Raw genomic sequence first — 13,950 nt, forward strand, 5'->3', positions numbered from 1 at the left:
CTAATGTGGAAATTAAATGTTTTTAAATGTAATGAAATGACAGCATTTTGTAAATCATCCCCTAATTTCCAGGTATGAAGGTGGAACATGTTTCTTACATACAGTGCTGAAGTACTGAACCTGGAACATCCTGCTCCCTAAAAAATGTTTTGGTTTTGTTTGTGCTTCATTGTGTAGGAATCGTGGTTAGGTCCCTCCACCTGCGAAATGGCTGCAACCACGGTCTGGTAAACGTATTGTGCTAAGCAGACTATTTATATCTGCTCTGAAAGCTGCACCTTACATCCCGACAATGGGTGCCTGCGAGATGCCGGCCGTGATGCTGTCTTTGGCAGAGCCTTCCCCGCTGCCCCCAGCCATGCGGGCCGGAGCACGGCCACGGCGGGGCCGCAGCCACCAGGGCAGGCAGCGTGGCGGGGCCAGGCCCTGCTCGCCATTCCCCACAAGCACACAGCCCTCTTGGCCTGCATGCAGAAAATGGCTTAAAAAAGCGGAGCGGAAGCCACACAGCGTTTCCGCCACAGCCATGCCCGCGCTGCTTCTCCTCACATGCTGCCCCTGGCACCCTGGGCCCTGTCCCGGTGCCGTCCCGGTGCCACCCCGGTGCGGGCGGCCATTCCCAGCCCCGCGGCCCTGCCTGGCGCTGTGACAGGGGCAGGCACAGCTGCAGCCGCGGGTAGCGTCTGCCTCGTGGCTGAGCAACGAGCGGGTGCTTCCAGCACATTCTGTGGCCCTCGGCACATCCTCCTTCCTCACCGGCTGCCGGCACAGCAGCCCGGGGCTGGGGCGCCCACCCCAGAAACAACCCGGGGTTCTCCGGCTGTGCCGCAGCAGAGCAGGCCGGTGCTGGTGGCGGTGTGGCTGCCGTTATCTGCGGCTCGCAGGGCCCGGCGCAGGAAGGGAGCGCGGCTGCTGTGGCAGGGCCTCCGCCCGCAGCCCTTGCCCACCCCCAGGCTCTGCCTTGTCGGTCGGCCAGCGCCTGTCCCCAGCACCAGGTGCCGGTGCCCGATTAGCCGGCCGGGCTGCGCCGCTTCCATTGGGGGTTTTGAAACACGCGGCCGTGCCCGGCAGCCAAGAGCCTTGCCCGTGGCGCGAGCCACGCGCGCTGCAGCAGCCTCTGTCATCAGGGACGTGCCTGCAATGCAAAAGCACTTCCCCTAACGTTTTTTTTTTTTTATTATTAGCTGACAGTAATTTTTGCTTCTTTAAGAAAATATATATGCAAACTGCAGCCTGTCACCATGGTTACTGCTGAATGCTACCGAGAATAGCTCATTTCACATTCGCAGACCCATAGGGTTCGGGAGCCGCAATTATTTTGGCCTTTCACCATTTCCCCTCGAGCTAGGCCACCGTCCCGCCGTTGCACAGAGAGCATGTTGTAATTAGCCCCGCGCCGCCGGGCCCGGCGCGGAGGAGGCGGTGGCTGCGCCGTCGCAGCGCTGGAGCCGTGCTCAGACGAAAGCCACGCAGGAGGCGAGGCAGGTAAGAGCTGCGCTTTTTGTCCCGCTCTGTAGCCCTTGCAAACTCATGGTAGAATGATACACGGTGCTTTAGGAGGTTATGGTAAGTCATTTAGAAAGCTGAAGAGTTTTATTATGCCTGCATCTTATTGCACGTACTTTAAGAGTTCAGTTGGGGAAGATTTAGATAGTGTGCTAAAAAACCCACTAAACTTAAATTTTGCTCTGCAAAGTTTACGTAAAAAACTCTGCAGTTCCTAGGATCCCTGAAGCAGCGGTAGTGCCTTAGGGTCGGGCTCCCAAGCTGTTTGCCAAGCAGACCCTTCCTTGTGGGCTCTGCACGAGGTGGGACGTGTGGCAGGGATACGAGCGGCACGCCTGGCCCCATGCACCCAGCCACGGCGCAGTGGGAGCCTCTCTGTCTTTTCTCGCGTTCTGTTTGTTGATGTTTCATCAGTTTGTCTCATCCAAGGTTTGTTTCTCTGGAAAAGCTGAGGGAAAGATTTTGGTGTGCTGTAGGGAGCCAGGTCAGTTTCTTCACAGCGGCTCATTCTGTACGGTTAGCAGAGCCGGGATGCAGTCAGGGGTTTGTGCCTGTAACACTGCCGCCTCAGCCACGTAGCATCGGCACCTGGCTGCTCCATGCAGCCCAGATGCTGGCCCCGGGCAGCCCCATCCTCCCCGGGCCTCCAGAACCGGGGACCTGCAGCTGCCGTGGCCTTGGTGCAGCGGGTGGCTTGTGGAACCCGATCTAACTAACATGGCGCTAACCCCCTCGTGGTATGACATGCGTTGCCGCCAGCGCGGGTCCCACCGGTTCTCCCTGATAAAATATTGTTGGATCCAGGCCAGAGCCCACCTGGACCAAGTGCCTGCGCTTCTCATCTCAGAGGTCGCAGTAAGTGGGAGGGGGCCCCTTCCACTGGTTAAAAGGCGTTGAAGAAATTGTCTTCATAGAGAACACGGAGGGCAGAGCATATATCATAATTATTTGCTGTGAAATTAGCAGGGTGGAGTTTGCTCATTTATACACTTTCAGGCTTGTAGAGATTTGTCTAAATATTTTATTACTTTTAATAAAATATTTTATTACTTTTAGTAAAATATTATCACTTAATATTTGCACAAAGCTTGAAAATAAAAAGGACCGTGCAGTGGAAGTGCCCAGTGTGAAATCCGTACATTGTCTTTACGAAAATGTACAGGCAATTAACACCAGTAAAAAGAACAGAAACCCTTCTCAGTCCTGTGGTGTGAGATCGATTTTCTCCATGTTGCTGTACAGAAGCGGAAGTTCTTTACCAAAGAATTTGCGCTCTGATAAAAGAGATGTAAGAATTACTTTCTTTACTGGCAACACTGAAATTTAATGTCAGACTCTTTTGGAGAATGTAAGTTTTATGAGTGCTGAACAAACAACATCAGGAACCGAATAGCTTCTCGAGAGCCACAATCGTTTCAATCTACATTTGAAGTAACTCGTGTATCTACCTTTTGTAATGGCCAGCAAAAAAATGGAAAATTAGAGCCCGATGTTTATTTTGTAACTATTGTACTCAACCATTTGGTGCGATAAACTGAAACCACAAGGCATATTTCAAGCTTGATTGATTGGCACTGCAATTTTTGTTTCTGTAACAGAGAAGTGAGAGCACGCTGCAGTCCCACAGCTGCGAGCCTGGCAGTAGCTGAGCCGTGAGCAGCAACCTGGTGCTGCCTGGGTACTGCCTGGATCCTGAGGGAGGCTCCTAAGGCCACTCAGGGTGTTTTAATTTATTTGTCCTTTCAGTGATGCGCTATGATAAATACTAAGGAGAAAAGCCTCACGTTCAGCTGTACAGCGGGAAGTGTCTGTGAAGCTGAACAAAACTTTGTGCTCATGGCTCATCCACTGCTGGTGCTGGCCTTGCTAAATGGATGAGGAGACGGACGTGCATTGCACATCTGCCTGAAATCCTGGGAGCTGTTCAGCTAGTTCTGAACCAAATCGTGCTCTTTGCTGCTGTTTTCTTTTTTTGTAACTTCTTTAGCAAGATTCCTGTTGCTTCCCATTCCCTCTCAGCCAGGAGTTCGGCTCGGCGCTGTGTGCTGTGAGCCTGCTGGCCAGCTCCAGCACTCGGTGGCCGTGAGCTGCAGCTGCAGCGGGCCCGGACCTGGCTCTGGGCACCCCGTGGCCCTGCAGGGAGCCGCGGGCTAAAATGGCTGCGCTGGTGGTGCAGGGACCGAGGAGCTGCTGCCGCGCGGGCGCTGCAACAGGCGCGCTTCATGCATCGCTGGCGGCATCTTCCTGCCCATACAGGATGTCTTGAGAAACTGCTCTCTGCGGGGTGGCTAGAAATGGGCTGTGAGGCTTCCTTCATCTGAGCCACCATGTTCTACGGGTTTAAATAATCTCTCAGAGTAAGAAACTTGCAACTACAAAGAGAAAGTTTAAAGATATTTTCATGCTATGTCCCTAGTGACGTGGCTGTTACAAGACAAACCATCGCTCAAAAGTTTTCCCTTGAAACTTTTCCCTTTGGGTCATTCTGAAATAGGTTCTGGAAGTGGGAAGTGCTTATGTTCTGCTGTAGGCATAGCTGCGAAGATGCCAATAACCATCCTCAGTTATAACCCCCAGGAAATGCGGGTGTTGCAATGCTGGACTTGTAGAGCGTCTGCCGCTCTGAACTTAATTCTGAGCACTGCAGCCGTTCTTGCTTGGACAGCAGCAGCGCGGTTTCCAGAGGGAAGGGCAGCAGCTGTTTCACAACGATCAGAGGCCAGAATCTTACTTCAGTGCTGAGGCCTGTGTCAGCTCAGCCAGAGAGGGGTTCCTCTTTTTTGCTCCAGTTGTAGTAACACATAGTGACTCTACAGCAGAAAATGTCTTCCAGAATACTTTCTGTGTACACAATATACTTCTTTTTTCCCTCATCTCCTAATTTATAGTTTTTTCTTTGAATGATATATGAAGCTGAAGCATACAATGAAATATTTCTTCATCTCTGCTGGGAAGATAATTAGTCCATTGTTCTGTGTGGTATCCCAGATGATAATCTGGGAGACCGCTGAATCGGAGATTTCCTTACGATTTCCTCTCCACCGTGCCCTGCCTGGACATCTGCTAACTGCAGAGCTGCACTTGGTATCTCAAAGTAGTGCTCTGCAGTTGAATCTGCTGAAACCTATGAAACCTGTATAAAATAGAATACCCAAGTTGTAGGATATAGCAAGAAACCACATCACATACGAATTAGGCACCAAACCAATGACAAAGCAAACTTGACCTGTATCTTGCTGAAGGAGCAGTGTTCCAAGGCCCAGCACGGGGACACGGCCAGCAGTGGCAGGTCCCCAATGGGGCAGGACTGGCTCGGGCGGCTGCAGGTCAGCGTGTGCTTACAGGAAAATGGGAAAATGACAGGAAAATGAAGTTAAGTAAATCTGAAGTGCCACTGCAACCAAGTAACAGCTTTGAAGTAAGGACCTTTAAAGCTGTGGGGAGGAGGGGGCATGGGGTAGGGAAAGCGGGGGCTGTGCAGCAGCCGTGCCAGATGCCAGGGCTGCGAGCATCTCGGTGGCCACACACTCACTTTGCCGTTTGTCCTGTGCGAGGAGGCACGTCTTAGTCACTGGGCAAGTTTTAAAGCTGGCTCTGTGCATGAAAAAGATCATTTGTACAGATGCTGCTCTACTGCGGTTATTTGGGGGACATCTGGGCAACAAAGAGTTTGTGCAGAAAACTTTGTGACCGGAACAACTGCTTTGTAAATGCCCAGTGTACTGATGTAAGCGTATGGAGAGGAAACAGACTCACGTATTCCTTTGTGATAGAACAGAAACAGGAAGGGCAACAAATGATCCATTCCAATATTCATTCCCAGACACTACCAAGGCGTGTGCAGCCAATGCCGCAGTTATCTGAGTGGTGCATCTGTGCCCTTGCCTTACGTATCAACAGGCAAAGTGATCCAAGTCAGGCAAATGTGAAAATAAGATGGGACACCAATTGTCACAACATTTTTACTGCTCTAGATTAAGCTTCTTGGAAACACACACGTAAGTTCATGGCACGCTTTCCTAAAAGGAAAATGATATTTCTTTATATCCTTTCAGTTTTCAGGTTTTATAAGAAAAAGTAAAAGAAGGTAAATAACAGAAATACCAAGAAACTCTCCCTTCCAACAAAGGGCCTCTGCTTCCCTGTGCATTCAGTACTCCGGGATGCTTCCCCAAAGCTGCTCTGTCTGGGAGCTTCGAAGGAGGGACGTTCGAGTCATTTTTCACAGAGGGTTTAGCAGTGCTGCGTGGGCCTGTTGTGGGGTGTGATTAGAGCACACAAAATGAAAAGTTAATTAATTAATACCAGAGTATACAATAGAACAAAAAGCTGTAAGAAGGAAACAACTGAGTTCAGATCTCTTAAGAAGTTACCATTTCTCTCCCAAAGTGAAGGAATTATTCCTTGAAGCTGAAAAGCACACTGTCAGCTCATTTCACAACACAACTTTGCTTAGTTCAGCCCTGAGTACCGATGGGGGAAAAGGCAGATTCAAGTTCCTGTAGTTGTCCCCAAGCCTGATAAATTTCCAAGCAAATAGCCAAGTGATTTGGTTTATTCTGTTTAAGATTAAAGGATGGGAAAGATGTAATTCTGAGCAATCACTTGAAATTTCAGAAGCCAACAGAAACTCATTATCAATAAATGACCAAAAATAGCATTCAATTGCAATAGATGTTACTTTAGTACTTTTAATTTTACCTTATAAATGGGGAAAAAAAAAACATATACTGGAACTGAGTATGGATAGCAAGTGATGCTTGGAATTACAAACACAAAGTGCACAATTCAGGGGGAAATGGACAAGGCTGAGGGGGAGAACACAGAAAGGCAAAGCTCTAGCACACCTACATAAACCTGGTGTGTTTGGTAGCGAAAAAAAGTTGAACCAAGGTGTCTGTTGATGGAGATACTGGACAGGAGAAACCTCCATGCCTGGTACCTGAGATAAACCCTTTGTCTTTTCACTGTTTTCTCTGATGCTGCTTTCCCTTGTAGTTTCCTGTAGTTCGCTATTCATTTTGGCTGTGAACTAACACCAGTCTCAGAGCTTATAAGAAAATAAGTTGGTCGGGAATCCCAGTCTGGGGAAACAAGAGCAGGCTGAAATTCAACCAGGTCTGAAAATGGGAGACTGTCAGGGGGGTGAGCGAGCACTTGGGCTTATTTTTTAGCAGCAGGCACCGCTGCAGCGTGGCGCCTTGTGGCAGCACCCAGCCGCAGCGTGTTGCTCTGGCAACCGTTTGCTTCAAGGCGAAAGCATCCGGCAGGGTGTAGTAACATTTAAATAGTAGTAGCAGGGCTCAGGATTCAGGATAAAGTCACCTAGGAGCACCTGGCGTTCCCTGAAGCCGTTTTTTCCACGCCAAAAGAAGGCAGGCAGGAAGAGGTGTGCGAACATTTCAATCCCAGCCCGCACGTGCAGGTGTCACACAGCCCCGCCGGGAGGTGCCTGCCCCGCGATGGAGCAGCGACCTGAGGCGGTGGGGAGCCAGCAGCAGTTCCAGGCCAAACGCAAAAACTTCGTGACATGAGGGCCTTGTGTAGCTTTTGTCTTTTGGTTCCTGTAGCACGTGGAACCGAGCTCCTCGTGTGGCCTGTGAATGTGGCCAACTCCATCGCTGAGCGTCTGCGGCGCCGCACGCCCCGTGGGCGAGGGACGGGTGTGCAGCAGGCAGGGAGGTAGGAGAGGTGTGTGCCTCCTCCTGGGCAGCGCCGTGCCTCGTGGCGTGGTCTGAGTCATGCTGGCGGCAGAACGGGACTCTTACCACACATATCCATGCTCTGATGAATTACTTTTCAAAGTAGAAAGCTCCCTGGAAGCGGAGCGGTGACTGTTTGTGACGCTTTCTAAATCTAAAGGCAGCCCCTGCGGAAACCTCCTGCTGTAACCCTGCTTTCTGCACAGAGGCCAGGGCTGTGCTCACAGCGGCTACAGCACCAGGGGCTGGGAGGTACACGAGCTGCTGCAGCACTTGCCATGAGGTGACACGGTCTGAATTCATCCCCGTGGAAGAAACCAGAAACTGAAAGTTTGAGGGACGAAAGAATAACTGAAAGTGAGGTTTTTGAGAATGCACGCTTGGATCCATTCAAATATACTCACTCTTATCAATGTTCCAGTGTTTCACAGAGCACAATATTTTAAAACACAAAGCTAAGCAAACTGTCTGCAGGAATCAGTGCAAACGTTCATAGGGTTTTGGCTTAAATTCGGCTCAGACATGATTGGTGCTTTGATATCAAAAGACAAAGGGAATTCTGCCTTTGATTTTATTAACGTAGCAAAATACAAAGTAGAGAACTTAAAAAAAAAAAGTTTTTCAAAGGCATGGGAATATTTAATGGAAACTGTCAAAAAAAAAAAAAAAGTGAATTAAGAACATAAAAGGTAAACTGTGAGCTTTGGGGATGGAGCAGAGAAGTGGGGATCCAGAGGAAACCTCAGTGAGGTTACAGGCAGAAAGGGCTGGGAGAGGGACCACAAATGGTCACTTAATCCACTCCCTTGCCCCAAGGCAGGACGCAGGTACCTAAATCACTCATCCAGACGAGTGTCTAGCCTTGATTTAATATCCTTGGCAGTCGTCTTTTTTATCCAGGTCCAGCCTGAGTCTCTCTCACTGCAGTTTAAGTCCGTCTTCTTGTCCTCCCTGCCATAAATGCAGAGACAAGATCATTCCCTGCTCTTTATGCTCTCCTTAAATCTTGTAAGATTGTTGCTGTGTTTCCCTTCAGTCCTGGCTTTGCCAGAACACTTCCAGCTCTCCCTGCCCTCCTGCTGTCTGTGTGCTCTCTGGGGCCGACCCTGCGTGTCCCAGCTCGGTGTGACCAGCTGTCACGGAGCTCCCTTCTGCATGGCCAGCAGTGCCCTGGGAAGGGGCACATTTAAGTTACATCTGACTAATTCTGTTCAATAGCGCTGCCAGGCCTCTGCTGCAGAAACACGAGGCACTTTTAGCGGTGAGGCACAGCTGCTGTGTCCTCCATCAGGGCACTGGCTGGGGGTGAGGCTGGTGGCCTGCAGGCCCTGGTGTCTCGGTATCTGCACAGCGCTGCTGCAGCGGCTCCTGTGAGAGCACAGCCCCGCTGCTGGCAGTGTCCCCCTGTCCCCCTGTCCCCGTGTGCCCTGCAGGACGGGCTCCTGCAGGGAAGGGGCTGCTCGAGGGGGCTCAGCGCAGGATCAGGGCCCTGCGGGTGCTGGCCACCTGCTCTCAGAGCGGCACCAGCCGGGCCAGAGCTCATCCTGCTGGGTGCCGGGGTTCCTCTAGTGAACGCTCTGCGCAATTTCAGGCAGTGCTTTAATTACAGCTGAAAATCAGCCCATGGGGTCGCCTGCCCCTCGCTGAGCTGCAGCCCCTGGGCGGGGTGCTGGGTATGGGGTGCTGGGTATAGGGGTGCTGGATATAGGGTGTTGGATATAGGGTGTTGGATATAGGGTGTTGGATATAGGGTGTTAGCTGTGGGGTGCTGGCTGTGGGGCGCTGGCTATGGGGCTCTGGCTGTCGGGTGCTGGCTGTGGGGCGCGGTGGGGGCCGAGGGGAGGCGGCCCGGGGGTGAATCCGGGGGGAGCCCCGTGAGGCCGCGCGGTGCCGGAGGAGCCCGGAGCAGCCCCGTGAGCAGCGGGCGGGACCGCGGAGGCCTCGCGGCGGGGCCGTTTCCCGGCTCCCCCCCCCCCTTCGCTTCCTCCCTCCCCTCCCTGCCGAGCCCGGGGGCGGCGGCGCACGTGTGCTCGGCGGCTCCGCACCGTGACTCATGAGCCGCCGGGGCGCTCGGGCGCGGGGGGGCTGAGGGAGGCCGCTCCCCGCACACCGGGGGCCCGCAACGCCGCCGCCGCTTCCCGAGGCCGCGCCGCCGCCTCGCCCGCTCCCGGGGACCGCGGGCGGCTGAGGTGAGGGGCCGGGGGGGGGACCGGGAGCTGGGGGGGGGGCTCCGGGACCCCGCGGGGCCGGGGCTGGGGCCGGGGCCGCGCTTCCGGGCGGGGGGGGGGCGGCGGCGGAAGCCGGGAGCTGGGGCCGGGGCCGGGGCGGCGCGGGGAGAGCGGGGCCGGGGCCGCCGCCACCAGCACCGGCACCACCGGCAGCGGCAGCGGCAGCGGCAGCGGGCCGCCGGCATGACAGAGGTGAGCGGGGACGGGAACGGAACGGGGACGGGAGCGGCGCGGGGAGGCCGGGGCCGGGGGGGGGCCGGGGCTGGGCCCGGGGGCAGCGGCCGCCCTTCCCCGCCGGCCGCCTCCCGGCCGCGTTGTTAGGATTCTCGGTATCCTTTTGGGGCGGAAAGTTGGAAAATCGGGGCCTTCTCCCGGCGCCCGCTGCCGCCCGGCCCGGCCCGCTGCGGGGGGAGCAGGTGCCGGGAGGGCGGCGCTGCGGGGGGGGGGCCCGGGGGGAGCCCCGAGCGGCCCCTGGGGCACGGGGAGCAGGGAGAGGGGAGCAGGGCGCAGGGCGCTGCCGCCGCCTCCACGGCTCCTGCGGGGTCAGGGCCAGGCGCCGTGAAGCCGAGCGGGGCTCCCCGGGGGCTGGAGGAGCCGCAGCACGGCCTGGTTGGGCTGGGTGTGAGTAAAAGGTGCTTAAATACAAGGCACAACGGTGAGTTCAAGCCTTACAGCCAGTTAGTCTCTAGGCTCAACATACCCAGCTGTGCTGTGTGCATGGATTTATGGAGTTGTGGAGTCCGCCCGGTGTACATGACAGCCGAGAGCACAGCTCTGTGTGATTATTTACGTGGGTACCGAGAGAAAGTGCACAGGCAACAGATACAGAGCTTGATACGAGAGAGGGAAAGGCACGGGGCTCGTTTGTTGTCACACTCGCCTTGTTTTGATTGGCAGGAGAGGATCTGAGCCCAGGGATGCTTAGTTGTACTATGAGGCAGATGAATGAATGGGCAAAACTGAGTGATTTGTCATTCACTCGAGTCACAAAGCAGTGCAGAAGCCGTCCTGCAAAAGCTCCCGCCAGCTGCCACCGAGGGTATCGCGCCCATACACCCACCGCACAGCACTGGGGGTGCCCTGCGGTGGGAACAGTGGTGCTTTTAATTTCATTTATCCAGCAAATCCTCCTGTAAGTTCATTGTCTTAGAAGTGTCGTGAAGCACAGCTGAGCCACGTGCTGGGTAGGCACAAGCTTTGTGTGTTTGTTTTTTTTTTTTTTTTCTGGTCTGAAATCTCTCAAACATGAGAAAAGGGGAGCTCAGGTGTGCCTGATGGCTCTGCACAGCCTGCTGGGCACATCGAGCACCCCGCCTCACCCTCGTGGCAGAAAGTGTCTGGTGGTTCAGTCCGGCAAATCAGCAGAGGTAGTAACAGAGAGCATCTCCCCTAAGCAGCATCAGCAGATCCCTTCGGTTGGTGGAAGCAGGGAATTTCACCTTGAAATTTCCCTGGCGTGTGATTGCCTGGCTGCAGAGCAGGCTGTGTGCCCCCTCCTCCTGCGGGCACATGTGGCCAAGGGCTGCCCTGCTCCTGAGTGTGCGCTGCTGGGGTGGGGGCCTGCCGGTCAGACGCAGATCACCAAACCCTCCTCCTGGGCACAGTGCTCGAACGGGAAGGCAGCAGGGTGCCAGGCGGTTGTGCCAGGGCACCTCCCCGGGCTGGCCCCGGGGCGAGGAGCAGCGCCAGGTCCCGCTGCCTCTCTGGGGCTGTGTGGGGGTGGCGTGGCCGTGCCTGCAGGTCTGGGATTCCACGGAAAAATCTCCGGGGGATTTGCTGACTTTCCTTAAACTGGAGCTGACGTTGATTCATCCTGCTTTGGGAAGTTTACGGGAGGTACTCAAGATTAAGCAAGTGTGAAAGGAGCTGCTGCAACCTGAGCTGTAGGCTTTCGTTTTCAGTTCTGGAGGCAGGTCGGCTTCCCCTGCCTGGTTCCACCTCTTGGATTCCGGTCCTCGGTCGCTGCATGAAGTCAGAGATGCTGTTTATCATTTACTAGTAATACTTGGTAATAACTACCGAGTTTAACTTCATTCTGCTTCCTGTGGTGAGCCAAGGACTGAATAAGCCGACGTTTTTTGGCCCCTCCGTGACAAATATCCCACGCTGATGCACGTTTGAGAGCAGCCCGTACCCTCGGTGCTTTCTTTCACCAAGCTGCCCGCGTTACCTCGCTGCATCCTCTCGATTTTTATTTCCTTCGAGGACTTGTTTTATTCTGCTTCCTCGGAGTGAGTGCAGGGGTGGCAGCAGCACAGGGATGCCTGTAATTAGGAGGATGAGCCTCAGCGCCTCCTGACGCCCGGAACAGTGGATGATTGCTGCTTGGGAACTGTGTGGATGAACTGGGGCCCTCGCTTCTCTGCCAGAGCCAACACCAAGGAAGTGGCACACGTTGGGTTATAACAGACACCATCAAGTAACAATTCATCACCTTCAAAGGCATAATGGGTGTTTTCCTTTGCATTATGCACATTCTAAATGCAAATGCCATGGAAAGGTAATTTTGCTGTTAACCAAGATCAGCTCGTTAAGATAGAGCTGCATAAAGTTGTTCCCTTTTGCTGTCAGTTCTATTTTTTTTACAGTATTTGCCCATGCTGAGGATGACTTCTGTAATTATGAGCATTTATCAACAAAATCTTGCCACTGCTGTCAAGAAGAACTTTTACTGTGCTGTATTTTGTGTGTTTTTTATGAGGGTTTTCCAGTGTGAGTGGAAGGACGCCTGTGTCGGCGGGCAGCTGCTGGCGGTGGTGTGGGTCTGGAGCACCCCATGGCACAGCAGCACCACACGAGGGCCCGGATCCCTGCCGTGTGCGGGTCCAGGCTTCATGAATGGGTTTGTAGGGCCAGCAGCTGTGGGGGAGAGGGCTGGCAGGGACGCCTGCCCCAGGTTCGGTGGCTCCTCGCTGCACAGCATCCCCCTGTCAGCTCCGTGGCTGCTCCCTGCTGGTGGACACAGCAGCCCCCCCTGCTTGTGCTTCTGGGGGCTTTAGAGCAGTTGCCCCAGATTTTTTTATTAACAATTACATATTGTAAACTCAGTTTCCCAAGTAATGCAGCAAAGTAAGCAGCATTTCCTTCCTGTGAGCCCGTAATTATTTACCAGAAGGATAAACATGTGAGTGCTTTTTTGGTGCTGTCCTTGGTGACGTTTGGAGCCTGCCCTGCCGTGAGGGTGTGCGATTGCAGTTCCCATCGTGGCAGCGAAAGTTTGGAGCAGCTTACAGGGACAGAGAAAAGGACCCTTAAAACTGCATCACGGTTGTGTGGAACTTGAGTGCATCCCAGGACAACGAAATACATGTTTAGTGCAAAAAGTTGGAAGGTGAGGGGGGTGCGGTTCATGATGGGGCTTAGCTCCTGGCCAGGCATTGAAGTGAGCGAAGCCAGCGGCAGCTCCTGTTGCAGAGGACTAACTGCTGGTACGTGTTGCCGTGCCCCGCTCGGAGGCAGCAGTAACTCCTCTGCCTCGGGGGCTGGCCTGAAATCCCCCCTCAGCCTCTGGTGGCCACTCGAGCTGGTACAGGTCAGGGTGCGTGAGGTTGTCCGTGCCTGTTGGGCTGTTCGATGGCTTCATGGGGCTTGGTGTGTGCTGACCCCGGCGTGAAGTCCAGCTCTGGATCAGGAGAATCGCTTTTCCTCTGGTATCAATTATTTTGAAAATATCTGCGTGCTGTCAGCGCTACCCAGTGAGATAGCCCATGTTTCCAATTGAGGTGGGGATGTTAGAAAAGTCCTTTTTTGAGGTATCTGGGAGAGCTCCCTTTTCAATGTACTCTAAAGGGAAAGCCTGCAGCAGATCTCATCCCTTAGCTCTCACTGAGGCCTAAGCATGTGCTCGCTGAAGGCAGCTCAGTTTTCAATGGGCTGATTGCTGCTTGCTATTAATTAGAGGCAGCGGCTTATAAGCTAAAGACGTACTTATGTCACTAGGATGCTGAGGAGTGCACTCAGAGGTAATTTGCGTTTGAATCTACAGATTAGGCAGAAAAACTGAGGAAGCCAGGACAGGGCAAACCAAAGGCACGTGAGCTCTCCGCAGCCGCGTTCTCCTTTTGGTGAGCCCGGCGGACAGGGGCGCGAGGCACGGCACGGCACAGACACCAAACAGAGGCGTTTTGGAGTGTGAATGTGCACGCTGTGCGCGTTGGTAGCTGCATCAGGTGAGCTCCAGCACAGCAAACAGCAAGAAGTGCCGGGTGGCTCAAGGCCTGAGCGGCGTGCTGCTTGCTGTTTGGAGAAGCGAGGTGTCCCGCAGCCCGCCCCGCCGGGCTCGCCGCACGGTGTCGGTTCTTTGTCTGGGTCTGCAGGTGGCAGCTGAAATTTCAGAATACAGCCCGGGTTCTTCTGCTGGAAGCACACCTTGCTGCCTGCCTCCCACAGAGGCTTTTGTTGTAAAAGGAAGGTTTTTTCACTTACATACTTGTCATAAAAGGAATTTTTTTTCCACTCAACCACTTGTCAGTATGGTTACATTCGGAGCTGGTTCTTGCAGAAGTGCCTCTCTT

The 13,950-nt window shown here is 53.9% G+C and overlaps 1 protein-coding gene across 15 annotated transcripts in view; it reads left to right on the plus strand.

Moving 5' to 3' along the window:
* The first annotated feature begins 1,087 nt into the window (after positions 1-1,087).
* Positions 1,088-13,950, plus strand: part of MBNL1 (muscleblind like splicing regulator 1) — a 66,315-nt gene continuing 53,452 nt past the window's right edge. For 6 of the 15 annotated variants that reach the window (XM_068692441.1, XM_068692447.1, XM_068692444.1 and 3 more), the window contains exon 1: positions 9,464-9,628. Coding sequence is in view for 1 of the 15 variants with exons in the window: in XM_068692450.1 (XP_068548551.1) it covers positions 9,620-9,628 (9 nt within the window). In the remaining 14 variants the exon portion in view is untranslated. Of the gene's footprint in view, positions 1,486-9,099; positions 9,398-9,463; positions 9,629-13,950 lie in introns of those variants that run through there. The other 9 variants (XM_068692445.1, XM_068692451.1, XM_068692446.1 and 6 more) reach the window with 6 other exon arrangements.

Source organism: Anas acuta, chromosome 9 (genome assembly GCF_963932015.1).
Source record: "Anas acuta chromosome 9, bAnaAcu1.1, whole genome shotgun sequence".
Classification (NCBI taxonomy): Eukaryota; Metazoa; Chordata; class Aves; order Anseriformes; family Anatidae; genus Anas; species Anas acuta.